Here is an 18,230-nt window from a genome sequence, read left to right as displayed (position 1 = left end):
AATGATCAGTGGGGTACTCTCCTTCCCATCCACAGAAACCCAAACTCAAGGACATCTACTCATTCACGTAGTTGATCAGGGACAGATTTGGGACCAGAGATTAGGGCTAGTACTCTTTCTAACTTATCTTGTCATGAACTGAAGTAAACATGGCTGTGTTAAGACACTTAATTTTACCAGTGTATCCTTAGAACTGTCACAGTAAGATCAACCATAGAAATTCAAAAACACCAGATTCATCAGAAAAAATTTGCAACAGAAAACATTTTTAATGAATGGGGAAAAAAAAAAGTCCCCTGTGATAGAAACAAAACATTGAGACAGAGCAAGATTTCTCCTACTCCTCAGAAGGATTACATGGAAAGAACATGAGAAAAAGAAGAGAAGGAAACCAGATTCCAGCCCTTGCATTTTTAAAGAACAGAAATGAATGATTTCCTTGGGTTATTTGGTCAATGGGATTCTGCAGAGGCAGGCTTTTTTTTTTTTTTTTTTTTAAATATATAACTTGTTTTCTCACTTTGGTGCTTTAGAAGGTACTCTTTGCTCCATTGTAATGTTGCTTATTTTGGAGGATTTTTCTTCAACTGAGTGGACCCTCAGGGAAAGGACATTGCCAAGTTGATCTAGCTCCTCAACCACTGTTTTGACGACGATTTCTTCTTTTGAGTCTAAAATAAAATAAATGCAAATTTAGTACTCATTCTTTTTTTTTAAAATTGCTCATCAGCAACTTTTTTTTAAAAAATATTTTTATTTATTTCTAGGAGAGAGAGAGAAAGACAGCGTGAGCAGGGGAGGGTCAGAGAGAGAGGGAGATACAGACTCTGAAACAGGCTCCAGGATATGAGCTGGCAGTCAGCACAGAGCCCGACGCGGGGCTCGAACCCACGAACCGCGAGATCATGACCTAAGCGAAAGTCGGACGCTTAACCGACTAAGCCACCCAGGCGCCCCTTTAGTACTCATTCTTAATAGGTTGAAAGGTACTTAGTCATAACCATAGGCTTTTAAAAATAGTGTTTGTGGGGCACCTGAGTGGCTCAGTTTGTTAAGCATCCAACTTCGGTTCAGGTCATGGTCTCATGGTTCGTTGGTTTGAGCCCCGCATCAGGCTCTGTGCTGACAGCTTAGAGCCTGGAGCCTGCTTCGGATCCTGTGTCCCTCTTTCTCTGCCCCTTCCCCACTTGTGCGCACTCTCTCTCTCAAAAATAAACATTAAAATTTTTAAAAAATAAAAATAGTGTTTGCAAGTTTGCAGTAAACTGAGATATAATACTGTGTTTGAAGTCTGTGCAAGACCCAGAACTGCCTCATACTTGCCACTGTTTTTAGAACAATGAGTGTTTGGGGCACCTGGGTGGCTCAGTCGGTGAGGCATCTGGCTTCAGCTCAGGTCATGATCTCACGGTTTGTGGGTTCAAGCCCCGTGTCAGGCTCATGCTGACACCTAGCTCAGAACCTGGAGCCTGTTTCAGATTCTGTGTCTCCCTCTCTCTCTGACCCTCCCCTGCTCATGCTCTCTCTCTTTCTCTCTCTCTCTCAGAAATAAATAAAAAACATTAAAAAATTAAAAAAAAAGAACAATGAGTGTTTGAGAGTGTGAACAACTGAAGTGTCAGGCAGGTAATGTCTTCTTTGTAATACCAACGTGCCCTATTTTTTGTGGTTCAAAACAAAGTAGCTCTTCTACCAAAGCACTGAAACTGGGGAAATAATAGATTCTAGGGAAGAAAAATGGGGATTTATTCCCCATTTTGGTAATTTCATAATTTGACCACATTTGCTCTACAAGAGTATAAAATACAAACATTAAGAACAGTCATAATGACTCCTGATTCCTTTATTGGCCAGAAGTAACCTTCGAAACAATTTTTATGTTTCTCATTTAAAAAATTTTTTAATGTTTATTTTTGAGAGACAGAACATGAATGGCGGAGGGGCAGAGGGAGGGGAAGACACAGCATTCAAACCAGGCTCCAGGCTCTGAGCTGTCAGCACAGAGCCTGACATGGGGCTTGAACTCACAAACTACGAGATCATGACCTGACCGAAAGTCGAAGGCTTAACCGACTGAGCCACCCAGGCGCCCCAACCTTAGAAACAATTTGACTTGGCTTACAAATAAGTGACTTGTTTAATAAAACTGCTGCATTCAAAAAGATTTATACCAAGTAAAAAAAATCTTTTGTACCTTTGACTTGATTTTCGGAATGTATGGGCCCACGTCCTTTTGATTTGTAACATGTGGACTTGCTTTTTCTGTGAAGAGAAGAGTAAATTGTTGCATTTTCCCCCCCTTTCATGGGGGAGCTCATAAATAGCTACTAATTGGGAATAAAAGTTTTGGTGTTCTAGTTTCCACATATAAGTAAGCTTCTCATGACCTCAATGTAATGAAGGAGGAAATTAAATAAATGTTAACCGTAAGAAATTCCCTTGTGACCAGCTATTTTCTCTTTTGTCTCCCTATCTGGGGGCTCCAATTTTTCACTCTGACTTCCTTCAGTCAATCACCTGGCCAGTGAACATGTTTGGGGTGCCACAATGCAGAAGGCGCTGGGCTAGCTGCTATAGAAAATGTAGAGTGATGATACAAGCAGTTTACACTATTGAAAATAAAGTACATGCATGTAAGAAGTTATCTGGAACACAGCATGAAAGATGTAGTAAAAGAAGTGAATATCAAACAGTGTAATGAGCACTTAGTTTGACGAAGGGAGCCTCACTGATGAGTTCCTATGAGAATAGATTGTAGAGAACAGACACTGACCTTGGAAGATGCATGAGATGAAACTGACTCCTGGTGTGACCACGGGCAAGCATTTAGTAATAGCCACGGATTGCCAAGTCCCTTTTTGTGTACAAGCCACTCTCCTGAGCACTTCACCTATACAGTGAAGCGCTTTGGTCAAGAGTAAAGAGTGTGGTTTTGGTGTTATCACAATCTTACCAATAAGGAAACTGAGATTTAACGAGTTTAAGCTATGTGTTCAGACTCACCCAGTTATGTCATGTGCGCCTGGGGCTACAATTCCAGGGCTTTTGCTCTTGGCTAACAAGCTATGATCACTTCTCCAATGAAATCGTCACTGTTCATCTTACAAATGAAAATGTAATAACCCACCAAAGACAGGGTGCACGTGTGGTAACTGGTGAGTAACAATAAAGTAGAGTGTGTTGTTATAGGAAATGTGCTTCCCCATTAAATCACAGAAAACGGTTTTCCCCCTGAAGTACAGGAATTGTTTAACATTCGGTATTTAGATGTCCTGTTATTATAGATACACGCCCTTCATGTACGTAGGTATTTGATTTGGCTAAGACATGGCTGCCTGTTTTCACTTCACTTGGATGCAGTAATAAATTCCTGAGACCAGAGGTGACTATGATTGTTAGAGTAGGAAGTTCTAGGATACGGTACTGACACACACGTAATACCGAGCAAACCCAGTGGATGTGAGATTTGTTTTTTTCCACAGGTTAATATTTACCTTTCTTCTCCATCTAATAATTTGCAATATGTTTCTATTTCTTTTTCTAAAAATATTTTGATATCTAGAAGCCGTTGGTACTCCAGCTTCTGGCCTTCTGTTTCCATGCGAATCTGTTGCAATTCTTCCTCCATTGCCCCAATCTGGTCCTGGATCTGCTGGAGCTGGAGACAGTAATTGCCTTCGGTTTCAGCCAGGGAGCATTCATACGAATGTTTCTGGAAGAAGAATAAAGCAAGGCTTGAGTGGACAACAGATAAACTGCACATTCATTTTTTAGACATTCTCAAGGTGGAAAGAAGCATTTGTATGAGGTCAAAATCCTTTGCATTGAAAATCTGCATTAGCCAGGTGTGTGGGTGTGTGTGTGTGTATGTGTGTTTAAACAAACATTTTATCTCCATTGAGAAAGTTTAATTTTTAAACTTTGAGATTGGTGAGTCAGATGTCATGTCTATGGCTGGGGGTGGGGTGGGGGAGCTCCTGGGTGGCTCAGTCTGACTCTGGATTTCGGCTCAGGTCATGATCTCATGGTAGGTGAGATCGAGCCCCACATTGGTCTCTGTGCTGACAGTTGCAGAGCCTGCTTGGGTTTCTCTCTCTCGCCGTCTCACCTTGCTGCTCCCCTGCTTGCGTACGTGTGCTCTCTCTCAAAATAAATAAACTTTAAAAAAAAGGAGTAATGTTTTATGGACACCATTCTTATTTTTTAATACATTTATCACATTTTATACTTTTGGTTATATGTAATTAGTTGTATATAGTTAGTTAGATGTGTGTTTACTCACACATACACACACACGCATTCAAACCAGTGGTGGCTCCTACGAACCATGGCCACGAGGGACTGAAGTTCTATTTCCAAGGTTTGCAGATTGCGTTTCAGCTCCGTCAGCTCATTTCTGGCTGTGGTGGCGGCTCCTGAATCATCAGAAATCTGCTGTTGCAGTGAGGCGCTCTGTAGCATAATCATCAGAAGGGTTAGTGACTGGCCCGGTGGTCTACTGGCCAAGCCCGTGGTCTGTGATTGGCCACAGATGTACCTTTTCGTCAAACCAGGCCTCTACATCTTTGCGGTTCTGCTCAGCCAAGTCCTCATACTCGGCCCTCATGTTGTTCAACAGGACAGTTAGGTCCACGCCGGGAGCTGCGTTCACTTCCACGTTCACATCCCCCCCAGCCGCATACTGCAGGACATTCATTTCCTGGAAAAGGGATCAGCATTAACACTCAACGGAGAATTTTGATTGGTAGTCCGACTCTGCTCTGAAGCGGGCAGAGGACTGAAGTCAGATCGTATCCGAAGCCACCCTGCGGGGTCCCTTACCTCCTTATGATTTTTTTTAAGGTACGCCAGTTCCTCACTGAGTGTTTCCAACTGTATCTCAAGGTCGGTGGTACAAAGGGTCAGCTCCTCCATAACCCTGTGAAGACCGTTGATGTCGGCCTCTACGCTCTGGTGTAGAGCAAGTTCATTTTCATATCTGAAAGGTTATGAAAGCGCTTGAGAATTGTAACGTTAGGCAGGTGCAAGGCATAATGTGTCCGATGTGTATACCAAAGGATAGGATGTTCTATTCATGATCCTGAGGCTTACTGCATAGGAATCCCTACTGATTTGGGGTGCCTGGGTGGCTTAGTCGGTTGAGCGTCCGACTTTCGCTTAGGTCATGATCTCGCGGTTCGTGGGTTCGAGCCCCTCGTCGGGCTCTGTGCTGACTGCCAGCTCAGAGCCTGGAGCCTGTTTCAGTCTGTGACCCCCTCTCTCTCTGACCATCCCCTGCTCATGCTGTCTCTCTCTCTCTCCTAGAAATAAATAAAACATTAAAAAAAAAAAAAGGAATCCCTACTGAGTTATAATGAATATTTTGGAGGAGTTCTTTCTTCAGAGTTTTTATCATCCAATGTGCTTAATCAAATTAAAATGTTTAAAATTCATGATCGCTCTTTTGATAAGGGTGCACTTAATTTCTTCAGAGATTTAGTCTGATCTCATTAAAACGTGTTGGTTTTTAAAGCAAAGGGTCTGTTGTTTACTCCAATGGTAGTATTTATTTCACCTACTTCAGCCTGAAGTCATCAGCAGTCAGTCTGGCATTGTCATTTTGCAGAACAATGCTGGCATTACAGGTGGTCACAGAAATAACCTAAATAGGGTAGATTGTGCAAAATGTTAAGTGCCAAAAGTCAGGGGAGAGTCCAGAATTTGATTCTTCATCTTCTCAACCCATCAAGTATGTGTTTCAGTATCATTTTTTCTACATTAAAAGAATCTGGCTTTATCTTCAGATGATCAATGTCCAGAGCTTAAGAGCCAAAGTGGAAGCTTTTATAATCACAGATACTTTTATTTCTCTTGATCAAAAAATACAAACTAAATATAAGATCAATAAAGCAGTTATATCTGTTTTGAAACTATTGGCCTACTTTTTTTTTAATTCTACATTTTTTCCCCCAGATACTGATTTAAGCACTGGGAATGGAGAGTGAGCAAATTCTACCTCATGCGAAAATTTTAAGCACATTTTACATTTTGTCTGTCATCAAAGTATGCAAATCCATATATCTTACCTGCCTTTTAAGATCTTCAATAACTGAGAAATATCTTGTGTAGTCATGATCTAGACCCCGGCAAGAGCCAGGCCCGTATTTCTCATACCAGGCCTTGGTTTTCTGCTCCAAATCTGTGTTTGCCTCCTCCAGAGCTCGTACGTGGTCCAGGTAGCAGGCCAGGCGGTCATTGAGATTTTGCATGGTCACCTTTTCATTCCCAGAAAGGAGGCCATGCTCGTTGCCAAGGAAACCAGCAGAGAAGCCCCCACCACCGTTATAGAAACCTGAACTAGAAGAAAAGCTCCCAAGAGTACAAGAAATGCTGCTTCCTGCTCCAGATCCACGGCACGCATTCCCGGCCCCGAAACCCAGACCTCCACCAGGCAGCCGCCCTGGGCCAGCTCGTGAGCAGACCCGCCTGGATCCACTGGAAAGTTGAAAAGACATGGCGACAGTATAGCGGAGCGACCCTTTCTCAGCAAAGAGCGAAGCAAAAGTACACCATCCGTAGCAGTGCTCTCCATTGGCCTTTTATAGGACTCTGCAGGTCATTGCAACCTTGACTGTTTCAAGCTGTAATAAAATATTACTCGCTCTCTAATTGTGGTTTTTCATAATTGGGTGACTTTTAATAGTGTCCAGTCTGGAGGTGGAAAGGTGCCCCCAGGATATCTTGGTCTATGAAAAAGGTACCAGGTCGAGTAATACTAAATCATACTTTCAAAGGTCAAAATTAAATACAAGTACCCATACATCTTTTTGACTTCTGGAAGAGATTCTAGGTGTTTTTTTCCCCATAGACAACAAAGAATTAATAATTCACATGAGAAATGTCTACTGTTTTTGTCCTGTAAATGTTTATTATGGAATATTTCTATTATTCATGCTTTACTGGACATTTCCTTTCTTATTTATAGCAGGTACTCTCAATATATAGCGACCTGTTGGTAGTGAGTTTTTTTACATTGATTTTTTAAGTTGAAAACTGAAATAATAGAAATCCTGCAGTACTTTGCTTATCAACTTGACCAAAATTAATGAATAGGTGGCAGCGGCAGAAAATTATTTGTATTGAGATTTCTTTGGTTGAGTCCAGGAGCAGAATATGCATTCAACAAACTTCCGAGTCTCCAAACTGTTAATTTCTCTACCTCACAAATATTGTTTACTGCCTTTTAACTTGAATTTATGTTTTTGAGTTATTAAGAATTATTTTGAGAATCGAACTTCCTATTGATGAATAGAGAGTAAAATATATGAAGGAGAGGTATGTTTTCATCCCTACCTAGAAAACCAATAATTATGGTCCTCGAGATGGAAGATTAGTTGTCACAGTAAGTAGCCTCTTCATTCTCTTTCCTTGATGCCCATGGGAAGTTATCCCATATGGTGTGACCCATTTTCCTGCAAGGCAAATGAAAATAATAACACTGAATGTTGAGCAGTTCTGATAATTAGTGACTATAAGACAGTCTGAAGGGCGCAAACATTTTGTAAATGTTAATTATTTAAATTATTATAATAAAACAAATATGTCAGACAGGGTCAGGTCTGTATAACTTATAATGCTACAAATTGACTACTGATTATGGGTTTAGATTGTTTAGAAACAGTAATTTTTTCCGAATGAGATTTTTTAAAAAAAATGTTTATTTTTGAGAGAGAGAGCGTGCGCGTGTATGCCAGTGTGAGTGGGGGCGGGGCGGAGAGAGAGGGAGAGAGAACATTCCAAGCAGGGTTCCTGCCAGCAGCGTAGAGCCCAATTCGGGATTTGGGCTCATGAGCCTGAGATTATTACCTGAGCCAAAATCAAGAGCGAGATGTTTAACCACTGAGCCACCCAGGTGCCCCCTGAATGAGAATTTTCAAGGCTGTGCGTTGCAGATACTTTGAAAAACACCCAAGATTATTGCTCCTAAAAGATACAGAATATCTGGCAGGATAGAACACATGGATTGTTTTGACCAAAATACTGTAAAAGAATATAAAACTGTAACTCAGGCCATTGCTACAGGTTTAGAACAGTGTGTGATTCAGGATGCACTTTGTGTTCAGAGACTTGTTATTGATTTTGTTGCGACCTGGTAACCATTTTCATCTTTTGCCCAAATGTCTCATGCATAAAGCTAGAGAAACAGAGTATGGGGTCAGTGTAATAGTTTATAAGTCTTTAGTGTCTTGGATAAGAGGTATTGTGAGGCTGCAAAGTATTATTAACATAATCGACTTATCTCTAGATACTTTATAAATACGAATTAACTTGTTATCTTTTGTAGAATGAGTTAGGCATATATTATTAGAACCATTTTGGGGATGAGTTGGCTGTGAAGCTAAGTGGCAACACAGATCACAAAGCATTTTTATATCCAAGCAGGACAGGAATGTATGATGCTTAACTCCTGGAAACACTGTCATCTGTTTGCTCACCAGGCAAGTCTCTTGACTTACTTTTTTTTTTTTTAACGTTTATTCATTTTTCAGAGAGACAGAGCATGAGCAGGGAAGGGGCAGAAAGGGAGGGAGACACAGAATCTGAAGTAGTGCTGATAGCTCAAAGCCTGACGTGGGGCTTGAACCCACAAACCGTGAGATCATGACCTGAGTTGAAGTCAAACGCTTAACCAACTGAGCCACCCAGGGGCCCCTTGAACTTTTCTTTTTTTTTTTTCTTTTTTAAATTTTTTTAATGTTCATTTACTATTGAGATACAGAGAGAGACAAAGCATGAGCATGGGAAAGGCAGAGAGAGGAGGAGACACAGAATCTGAAGCAGGCTCCAGGCTCTGAGCCGTCAGCACAGAGCCTGGCGTGGGGCTCAAACTTCACAAACCATGAGATCATGACCCAAGCCAAAGTCGGATGCCCAACAGACTGAGTACCCAGGTGTCCCCGCTTGAACTTTTCTTAGTCATAGATTTCCTCTACACGAATACTTGCTACAAAAGTTTAGGTATGCTTTAGTCCTTTCCAGAAGTGGGGGGTAGACTTAACAAATTCTCTAGGCCATTTCTATCTATACATTTCTTCCTCAAGTGCATATTCTAGGTACTCGAAAATAATTGAATTGAATTAAACTTTAAGTTATGCAGTGTAGATAGATGTCTGCTCACGTCAAGATAAAGACGTTCATCACATTATCTTCCTCTAATGATTGTAGGCTAATTTTGCCCCTGATAAATTCAGTGTTTAGTTTCAAACATGCTTCGTTATCTTTTTATGTTGTTTAAAATTTACATTCTACATTTCTGTTATCCAAGTTGGAATAGTATTTTTCTTGATCATGAATGAGGTTTGTTTTATTACTAGATACCTAGCTCTTTGGAGAATCAGATTCTTTTTAAAAATTTTTATTTTTTAAGAGGGAGAGAAAGGGGGGGCGGCAGAGTGGACAAGAGAGAGAAGCCCAGGCAGGCTCATGCACAGCACAGAGCCCGATGCCCAATGCGGGGCTTGATCCCACAATCCTGGGATCATGACCTGAACTGAAGTTAAGAGTCAGCTGCTCCATCCTACTGAGCCACTCAGGTGCCCCAAGAATCAGATTCAGGTGTGCCAGTCCTTCCCACAAAATGGCTTCTTTGGTTTTGATATTCCTACTCTGCTCTAAAGTGCACAGTGGACTTGAGGAATGAAATCAGACACTATCTGAAGCCACTCTGCAGGGTCCTTGTAAGGACTTACAGATGATGGCTTAACCTTAGTCTGTTTGGTGTTAGAATGTGCTTAGTTTTCTCCTCCCTTCCCTGGCTGGAGGGAGGATTCCTCATGGAATCATGAAGTTCTCAAAACTCTGGTATTCTGTTGGAGTGAAGCACACAGGCTCTGAGCCAGACCACCTGGATTAGCCTTCCAGCACCTCCACTTATTAGCTGTGTGACCTTCAGAAAGTTAGTCAGCCACTCTCTGCCTCAGTTTCCTTATGTACAAAAAGAACATGACAATAGTACCTATCTCAGCGTTGTTTTGAGAATAAAATGAGGCTTAGAATAGAGTTTAAAGTGCTGGGTATCACTATTACTGATTCTTTCCTGGAAGTTATGTAAAAAAAGTCCTGCATATACTTTGGTTTTGTTACCTTTTATTTTGTAAAAATTTTTAATGTTTTTTATTTATTTCTGACAGAGAGAGAGAGAGAGAGAGAGAAAGACAACATGAACAGGGGTGGGTCAGAGAGAGAGGGGGACACAGAATCTGAAACAGGCTCCAGGCTCTGAGCTAGCTGTCAGCACAGAGCCCAATGTGGGGCTTGAACCCACGAACCGTGAGATCGTGACCTGAGCTGAAGTCGGACGCTTAACCAACTGAGCCACCCAGGCGCCCCTGTTACCTTTTATTTTGGTGTCACTTCTAAGAAATCTTTTTCAAGACCAATGTCAAGGAGCTTTTTCCTATGTCTATGGCCATATCACCACGAACTCACCCAATCTTGTCTCCTATGTATTGTTTGAGGACTTTTATTGTTTTAGGTCTTATGTTTAGGTCTTTAATCCATTCTGAATTGATTTTTGTGTATAGTGTGTGATAGGGGCCACTTTCTCATGGGACCCTTTTTACATGTGGATATTCGGTTTTCCCAACAGCATTTGTTTTTGTTTTTTGTTTTTTTAAATATGCCTTTAAAGCTTACTTATTTTATTTTTGAGAGAGAGACAGAGAGACAGCACAAGTGGGGAGGGGCAGGGAAAGAGAATCCCAAGCAGGCTCTGCACTGCCAGCACAGAGTCGGATGCAAGGTTGGAACTCACAAACTGTAAGATCATGACCTGAGCTGAAACAGAGTTGGATGCTTAACCAACTGAGCCACCCAGGTGCCCCCCCAACGCCATTTGTTGAAGAGATTATCCTTTTCCCATCACGTATCCTTGGCCCCTTTGTTGAAGATAAGTTGACCATATATACATGCATTTATTTCTGAGATCTCTATTCTTTTTATTGTGGCAAAATACACAGAACATAGTTATTACTTTATCCATTTTTAAGCATACAATTCAGTGGTATTGAATACATTCATAATATTTTGCAACCACCATCCATCTTTATTACTGTTTTCATTTTGTAAAACTTAAACATGCCCATTAAACAATAACTCCCCATTGTCTTCTCCCCCAGCCCCTGGCAATCACCATTCTACTTTTTCTCCATATGAATTCAACTACTCTAGGTACCTTATATAAGGGGAATCATACAGTATTTGTCTTTTTGTGACTGGCTTATTTTACTTAATATAATGACTTCAAAATTTCACCCATATAGGAGCATGTGTCAAGGCTGCCTTCCTTTTAAAGGCTGAATAATATTCCATTGTATGTATATACCACATTTTGCTTATTCATTCATCATTGATGGTCACTTGGGTTGCTTCTACATTTTTAGTTATGAATGATGCTGCCCTTAACATGGATGTACATATATCTCTTCAAGATTCTGCTTTCAATTCTTTTGGGTATTCACCTGGAAGTGGAATTGCTGGATCATATGCTAATTCTATTTTTAATTTCTTGAGGATCTGTCATACTGTTTTCCAGAGTGACTGTACCAGTTTGCATTCCTATGAATAGTGCTCAAGGGTTCTAATTTCTCCACATTTTTATGTCTGCCATACTGTTTTATTTATTGTAGCTTTGTAATATATTTTTAAATCAGGAAGTGTGATTTGTCCTTTCTCGAAATTGCTTTAGCTATTAAGGGTCTTTCATGTATCTATATGAATTCCAGGATTGCTTTTTCTGTTTATGATAAAAAATGCCATTGGGATTTTGATAGGGATTGCATTAAATCTGTAGATTGCTTTGGTAGTATGGCCATTTAAACATTATTAATTCTTCCAGTTCATGAGCATGGGATGTCTTTCAATTTAGTTATGTGTGCTTTAATTTCTTTCATCATTTTATAGTTTTCTGTGTGTAAGTCCCTCATCTCCATAGTTAAGTATTTCTAAGCATTTTATTAATTTTGATGCTATTATAAATGGAATTGTTTTCTTAATTTTCTTTTTGAATAATTTATTATTAAGTGTATAAAATGTAACTGTTTTTTATGTTGATTTTGTATCCTGCCACTTCGCTGAATTTATTCATTAGTCATGACAGTTTTTTGGTGAAGTCTTTAGGGTATTCTGTATGTAAGTGCATGTCATCTGCGAATAAAGACAATTTTACTTCTTCTCTTCCAATTTAGGTGCCTTTTATTTCTTTTTCTTGCCTAATTGCTCTGGCTAGGAATTCCAGTATTGAATAAAAGTGGCAAGATTGAACATTCTTGTCTTATTCCTGACATGGAGGAGAAGCTTTCAGTTTATTTTTTACCATTGAGTATGTTATTAGCTGCAGTATTGTCCTACATGGCCTTTATTATGTTGACTTACATTCTTTCTATACCTAATTTGCTGAGCATTTTTATCATGAAAAGGTGTCGAGTTTTGTCAAATGCTTTTTCTGTATCTATTGAGATGATCACATGATTTTTACCCTTCCTTCTGTTAATGTGGCATAGCACATTTACTAATTTCTGTATGTTGAATCATTCTTGCATCCCAGGGATAAATCCCATTTGATCATGGTGTATGATTCTTTTAATGTGCTGTTGGATTCTTTTTGCTAGAATTTTGTTGAAAATTTTTGCATCATAGTTCATCAAGGATATTGGCCTGTAATTTTCTTTTCTGTAGCATCTTTGTCTGGTTTTGGTATAAGAGCAATGCTGGCCTTTTGTACAATGAGTTCGGAAGTGTTTTCTCCTCCTCAGTCTTTTTTTTTCTTTCTTTCTCTGGTTGGTCTGGTGAAGATTTGTTATTTTTATCTTTTCAAAAAGCCAACTCTCAGTCTTATTGATCTTATCTATCTCTTTTCTACTCTCCATTTCATTTATTTCTGTCCTAATTTTTATTATTTCCTTCCTTCTGCTAACTTGAGGCTTCATTTCTTTTTCTAGGTCTTTGATGTGTAAAGTTAGATGGTTTATTTGTGAACTTTCTTCTTTCTTGATATGGGTGGTTATCCGAGAAAGTTCCCTCTAAGTACTGCTTCTGCTACATCCCATAAGTTTTTGGTATGTTATATTTTCATTTTCATTTGTCTCAAGATGTTTAAAAAAATTTTTTTTAATGTTTTATTTATTTCTGAGGGGGGGGCCAGTATGAGCAGGGGAGGGTCAGAGAGAGAGGGAGACACAAAATCCAAAACAGTCTCCAGGCTCTGAGCTAGCTGTCAGCACAGAGCCCGATGCGGGGCTCGAACCCATGAGCTATGAGATCATGACCTGAGCTGAAGTCAGACACCCAATCGACTGAGCCACCCAGGTGCCCCTCAAGATCTTTTAAAAAATTTTCCTTTTGATTTCTTCTTTGACCCACTGGTTGTTCAGGACTGTGTTAGTTAATTTCTACATATTTTTGAATTTCCCAATTGTCCTCCTGTTATTGATTTCTAGTTTCATACTCTTGTAGCCAGAAAAGATACTTGATATGGTTTCAGTTTGTTAAGATGTGTTTTGTGGCCAAACGCTGTGGAATTCCACACTTGCCCTATCTAGTTCCTACATCTCTCTCTTTTCCATTCTACCTTTAAATATCACCATTTAAAGTTTTTGTTGTTGTTGTTATTTTAAGGATGTTTTTGATTCTTCACTTTCTTATTTCCATTTCGATGAGCAAGTTGCACTCAAGGATTAGATTTTATAAACTTTTATTCTCATTGCCAGCACTTAGCAAATGTGTGTAACAAGTGTTTATAGAAGGAAGGGGGAAGATCTAAAATTTTCCAGAGATGTGAAAAAGACTCCAACCAGTTGGCCTGTTAAACTTACTCCTAACGTGTGAAGGCCACTGAATTAAACAGAAGAAATTAAAAATAAGATTCAGCTCCCATCTGGAGTATGTTTAAAATGCAAAGATTGGCCACAACCAGGAAAGATGACTTGCAACAAGAAGTTTTTATTGAAACACCACCATAGAGAAATCCAAAGAAACGCTACAATTCTAAAAGTAGGTTGTCTTAACTCATTGGAAGAAAAGCAGAAAAATAAAAGGGCTTTTACTTAGGAACCTGGCTTCAGGTTGGTGTTTTCATATAGGGGCTCTTCTTTGGGGGTTCAGGAAGGCACTCTCTGTTCACTCTTTATGTTGTTGGTTTTGGTGAATTTCTCTTCCACAGTGTGAACTCTGGATGAGAGAACTTTGCCACGAGGATCTATTTCTTCAACAATTGTCTTAACCATGGCGGTTTTAGATGAGTCTAAAATGACACATAGGGATTGTTAGAATTTATCAAATTCATAAAGGGGAAATAATTAACTCATCATTTGAAACCTACAAGTAAATACCGAATATTCAACACAGCTTTTGTTTACCTTTTGTCTGATTTCCTGGTCCCCCGTAGCCTTTTGACTTAACACAAGAGCTGTATAAATATAGAGAGCTTATATCAATTATTTCACTCTATTTTGCTGAGGAAACTGGAAAACAAGGATCTAAGATGGGAGATCTCGGCGACACCTGGGTGGCTCAGTCTGTTAAGTGTGGCTCTTGATTTCGGCTCAGGTCATGATCTCACTGTTCATGAGTTTGAGCCCTGTGTGGGGCTCCAGGTTGGCTATGTGGAGCGCGCTTGAATTCTCTTTCTCTCTCTCTGCCCCTCCCCTGCTCTCTCTCACCCTCCCTCTCTCAAAAATAAATAAACTTAACCAAAAAAAGATGGAAGATATCTGGATTCTAAATAACACTAGAAGGGGATTATGTACACATGATATGGGTCATATATATTTTATACCTGATTTCAAAAAATCTTTAATAACCTTAAAATGTTTTCTCAAAGGAAGCTGTACTTACCCATCCTCTCCATCTATCAGGCGGCAATAGGTGTCAATTTCCTTTTCCAGGTGGACCTTGATGTCGAGCAGCTGCTCGTACTCCAGTTTCTGGCCCTCCGTCTCGGTTCGGACCTGGTGCAGCTGTTCCTCCAGGGCCCCGATCTGAGCCTGGATCTGGGCGAGCTGCGTGCAGTAGTTCCCTTCGGTCTCGGTCAGGGAGCACTCCAGGGAGTGTTTCTGTGGATCAGTAAGACATAGTTTAGTAGAAAATGTCACAATGTTTTAGAATAAGACAGCGCGCTTAAGAGACATTTAAGAGAGTTATTCTTACATAATGCAAAAGACCATATTTACCCCCAAAGATTCAACCTTGTTCGATATTAATTGTTGCCTTTATTAGATATCATACTGTTGTTGTGTTTGAGAATGACACAGTTGGTGGTGATCGTCACTCATGTCCAAGAGTGTTAGTAAAGATGAATTTGTTTCTTCATAGGGCCCAGTGTAAAGATCCCTCAATCCCACCAATATAGTCTATGCTTGTGAGTCTGGCACAATTTGCCACATTTTATTCCCCAGGAATAAAAGTTCCCCCACAATGAGCTGCCTTGTTTCTAATCATGTACAGCCTTTTCTCATGGAGATTGTGGCTCTTCTATTAAAAAACTATGCCCTAGTGAAATGCATAAACTTTCCAGAAGTAAAATGACCCAAAGGAAAGAATGACCTTTTAAAGCTTTAAATGGTTTGACTCATCAGCTTGTGAATCCAAATGGGTTTATACAGGGTCTTGCCTAAAGAGGGATGCCTGCTATAATTCTAGATGGGATGAAGATAAGAGTGTCTTACTCTTTCATCTGCAAGAATTTTTTTTTTTTTGCGAAGTCCCAATTTTATATACATTCATGCCTCTTTTGTGGATAAACTCTAAAGGTCTGTTCACTAGCCATAGTGGAAAAAGTATAGAGGTGGGAGCTGGGAAATCTGGAAAGAAAGTTCTCGTTCCTTCGTATTCAACTGTGGGGCTCTGGGAAAACTGCTTATCTTCTTTGAATCTTAGATTGTTCTTTCGGAAGTAATGACATGAATTATAAAGTCTGCCCTGCCCAAGCCTCAGGGTTATTGTGGACTCAAGTGGGGGAAAGTGCTGGGTAAACCCTTAATGAAAAGGTTACTATTATTACCATGCCTGTTTAGCTTTATAGGCAACCTTTATGCCTCTGCTTTGCATCCTGTTTATGCCACTTAAAAACGAACTTGTAAGTACTCTTAATTAAGTGGCCCAAAGGAATGCTCGAAGAGGAAGCTAGGAGGGGTGCAAATGTATTTTTGCACTCCATGGAGAATGGTTTTTGATCTTTTGACTTAGGAAGGAAGACTCAGGGTAAAAACTCTTTTCTTTTTTGGGGCACCTCAAAAGAACTGTACCTGCTAATTTCTAATGTTTCATATTATGAGCATCTCGGTATACTCTCCAGGCAAAGAGGATTCTGCTGGGCAAACTGCAAAGGTGTCTTATTTCAAAGCACGGTCATCAATGGATAAAAACAAAAATAAGTAATATCACGTGGAAGAAACACTCTCTTGATTTTTTCCTCAACTTCTGAAACAAATCTTCTTTTCCTTTTACTAACCATTGCTAAGAGGGACTGAAGTTCAATCTCCAGGGTCTGAAGAGTACGTTTCATCTCCGTAAGCTCATTCCGCGCGGAGGTGGTGGCACCAGCATCGTCGGAAATCTGCTGCTGCAGCGAAGCGCTCTACAAGGGGGGGCAGTGTGTTAGGGTACAGCCTGCCTTGCATCGGCATTCAGGGCCCTGCAAGCGCGCCCCCGCGGAGTTTCACCTTCTCGTGGAACCAGGCCTCCGCGTCCCTGCGGTTCTGCTCGGCCAGGTCTTCGTACTCGGCCCGCATGTTGTTCAGCAGGACCGTAAGGTCCACCCCCGGCGCCGCGTTCATCTCCACGTTCACGTTCCCTCCAGCAGCGCACTGCAGAGCCTTCATTTCCTAAAAGAAATTTAACCATGTTAGGAGCTGAATATTTTCAAAGAAACTAGAAAGACAGGATGCAGAAGGTTAGAAGCGTTAAAAAAAATGGGGGGAGGGGGAGTTTGTTTCTTTGGAAGCGGATGAATAAGAACATTTCAGTCTAAGCCATATGGAGAATTTGATGAGTTCCTTTTGGAATATTGATGTCAGACATTCTGACACCCGTCATCTGAAATTCATTTTGCAATTTCGGGACCAAGGCGGATTGTGGAATCGGGGGAGACAGAGCGCCTACCTCCTCGTGGTTCTTCTTGAGGTAAGCCAACTCCTCGCTCAGAGTTTCTAGCTGTATCTCTAGGTCGGTTCTGCACAGAGTCAACTCATCCAGGACCCTGCGCAAACCACTGACATCTGCGTCAACGCTCTGGTGGAAGGCCTGTTCATTTTCAAACCTTAGGAAAGAGTTGATACCTGCTCAGTCCCATCACTTGTTACGTCATCCTAAAACTCCAACCATGCTTTGAGGTCGAACTGTTAAAATCTACTCAAAACTTCCGTTAGAGATGGGCATGGAGGAGGGCACTTGTGGGGATGAGCACTGGGTGTTATATGGAAAACAACTTGACAATAAACTATTTGTAAAAAAAAAAAGTTAGATACAAGATTAAAAAAAAAAACAACTTCCGTTAGACCACCCGCAGTGCAATGAACAAATTTCTTTGAAGGAAGAGAATGGGAACACTCGAAATTCTCTTGCATATGATCTTAACATTCATTTGTATCAGTTCCTTAATTTCCTAAAATATGTCACGCAGCTGGTCATTCTATGCATTTGGTTCAAAACAAAGAATAAAACGAAACAAGTGAGGTGACCTCCAATAGCCTAAATTAAAGGGAGGAAATATTGAGATAAACTTTGGTTTCTCTTCAGCTCTACTTACTTCAGCCTGAAGTCGTCAGCTGTTAGTCTTGCGTTATCATTTTGCAGGATAATATTGGCATTACTGGTAGTTACAGAAATTATCTGATAAATGGAGAGTTAAGAGTGAGGAAATACTCAAAGTGTCACATTCCCTTGAAATAAAGTCACCTATGAAATTATAGTAATCTTTCTGGCATTCTATCTCTAATAATAAGATGATTCTTTTGGAAACAGGAAATTAAGTCTGGCCTCTTTTACCCTTCACCCCACCCATTAAAAAAATCCTTTCTATGGAAAAACTTATAAATAATATAGCAGGAACCATTGGGTTGTTTTTTATATTTTCACATCATGAAAAGCATAAACGTGCATACCTCATACAGGTATGGGTGAGCCATGTTCAAAGATTAGAATTTTAATATAAATTACTTTTAATATTGGGGCACCTGGGAGCTCATTCGGTTGAG

The 18,230-nt window shown here is 40.2% G+C and overlaps 2 protein-coding genes across 2 annotated transcripts in view; both read right to left on the bottom strand.

Moving 5' to 3' along the window:
- Positions 1-516: 516 nt before the first annotated feature.
- On the bottom strand, positions 517-6,494 carry KRT26 (keratin 26). The gene is made up of 8 exons (XM_077779183.1): positions 6,066-6,494; positions 5,559-5,641; positions 4,822-4,978; positions 4,538-4,699; positions 4,327-4,452; positions 3,495-3,712; positions 2,195-2,262; positions 517-671 (listed from the first exon to the last, which is right to left on the bottom strand). Exons 1-8 carry the CDS (start codon positions 6,492-6,494, stop codon positions 517-519), a joined length of 1,398 nt encoding a protein of 465 aa, XP_077635309.1.
- Positions 6,495-13,967: 7,473 nt separating this feature from the next.
- KRT27 (keratin 27) overlaps positions 13,968-18,230 on the bottom strand; it is a 4,956-nt gene continuing 693 nt past the window's right edge. The window contains exons 2-8 of the mRNA XM_077779223.1: positions 17,783-17,865; positions 17,137-17,293; positions 16,698-16,859; positions 16,487-16,612; positions 14,872-15,089; positions 14,394-14,443; positions 13,968-14,278 (exon numbers count right to left, since the gene is read on the bottom strand). Coding sequence (XP_077635349.1) covers positions 14,136-14,278; positions 14,394-14,443; positions 14,872-15,089; positions 16,487-16,612; positions 16,698-16,859; positions 17,137-17,293; positions 17,783-17,865 — 939 coding nt within the window. The 3' untranslated portion in view covers positions 13,968-14,135. The remainder of the gene's footprint in view (positions 14,279-14,393; positions 14,444-14,871; positions 15,090-16,486; positions 16,613-16,697; positions 16,860-17,136; positions 17,294-17,782; positions 17,866-18,230) is intronic.

The sequence above is a fragment of the Crocuta crocuta genome, unplaced genomic scaffold (assembly GCF_008692635.1).
Source record: "Crocuta crocuta isolate KB4526 unplaced genomic scaffold, BGI_CrCroc_1.0 scaffold68, whole genome shotgun sequence".
Lineage (NCBI taxonomy): Eukaryota > Metazoa > Chordata > Mammalia > Carnivora > Hyaenidae > Crocuta > Crocuta crocuta.
Note: the sequence above shows the minus strand (reverse complement) of the source record. Positions and strands in the feature narration are given on the sequence as shown.

Bases quoted from the DNA above. Each gene is read 5' to 3' on its own strand.
- KRT26 (XM_077779183.1), bottom strand. From the start codon at position 6,494: ATGTCTTTTCAACTTTCCAGTGGATCCAGGCGGGTCTGCTCACGAGCT. The intron at 3,713-4,326 runs GTTCGTAGGAGC...TTCTTCTTCCAG, and splicing joins TTCAGTCCCTCGTGGCCATG to AAACATTCGTATGAATGCTC. The intron at 2,263-3,494 runs GTAAATATTAAC...TTCTCTTCACAG, and splicing joins TTATTAGATGGAGAAGAAAG to AAAAAGCAAGTCCACATGTT.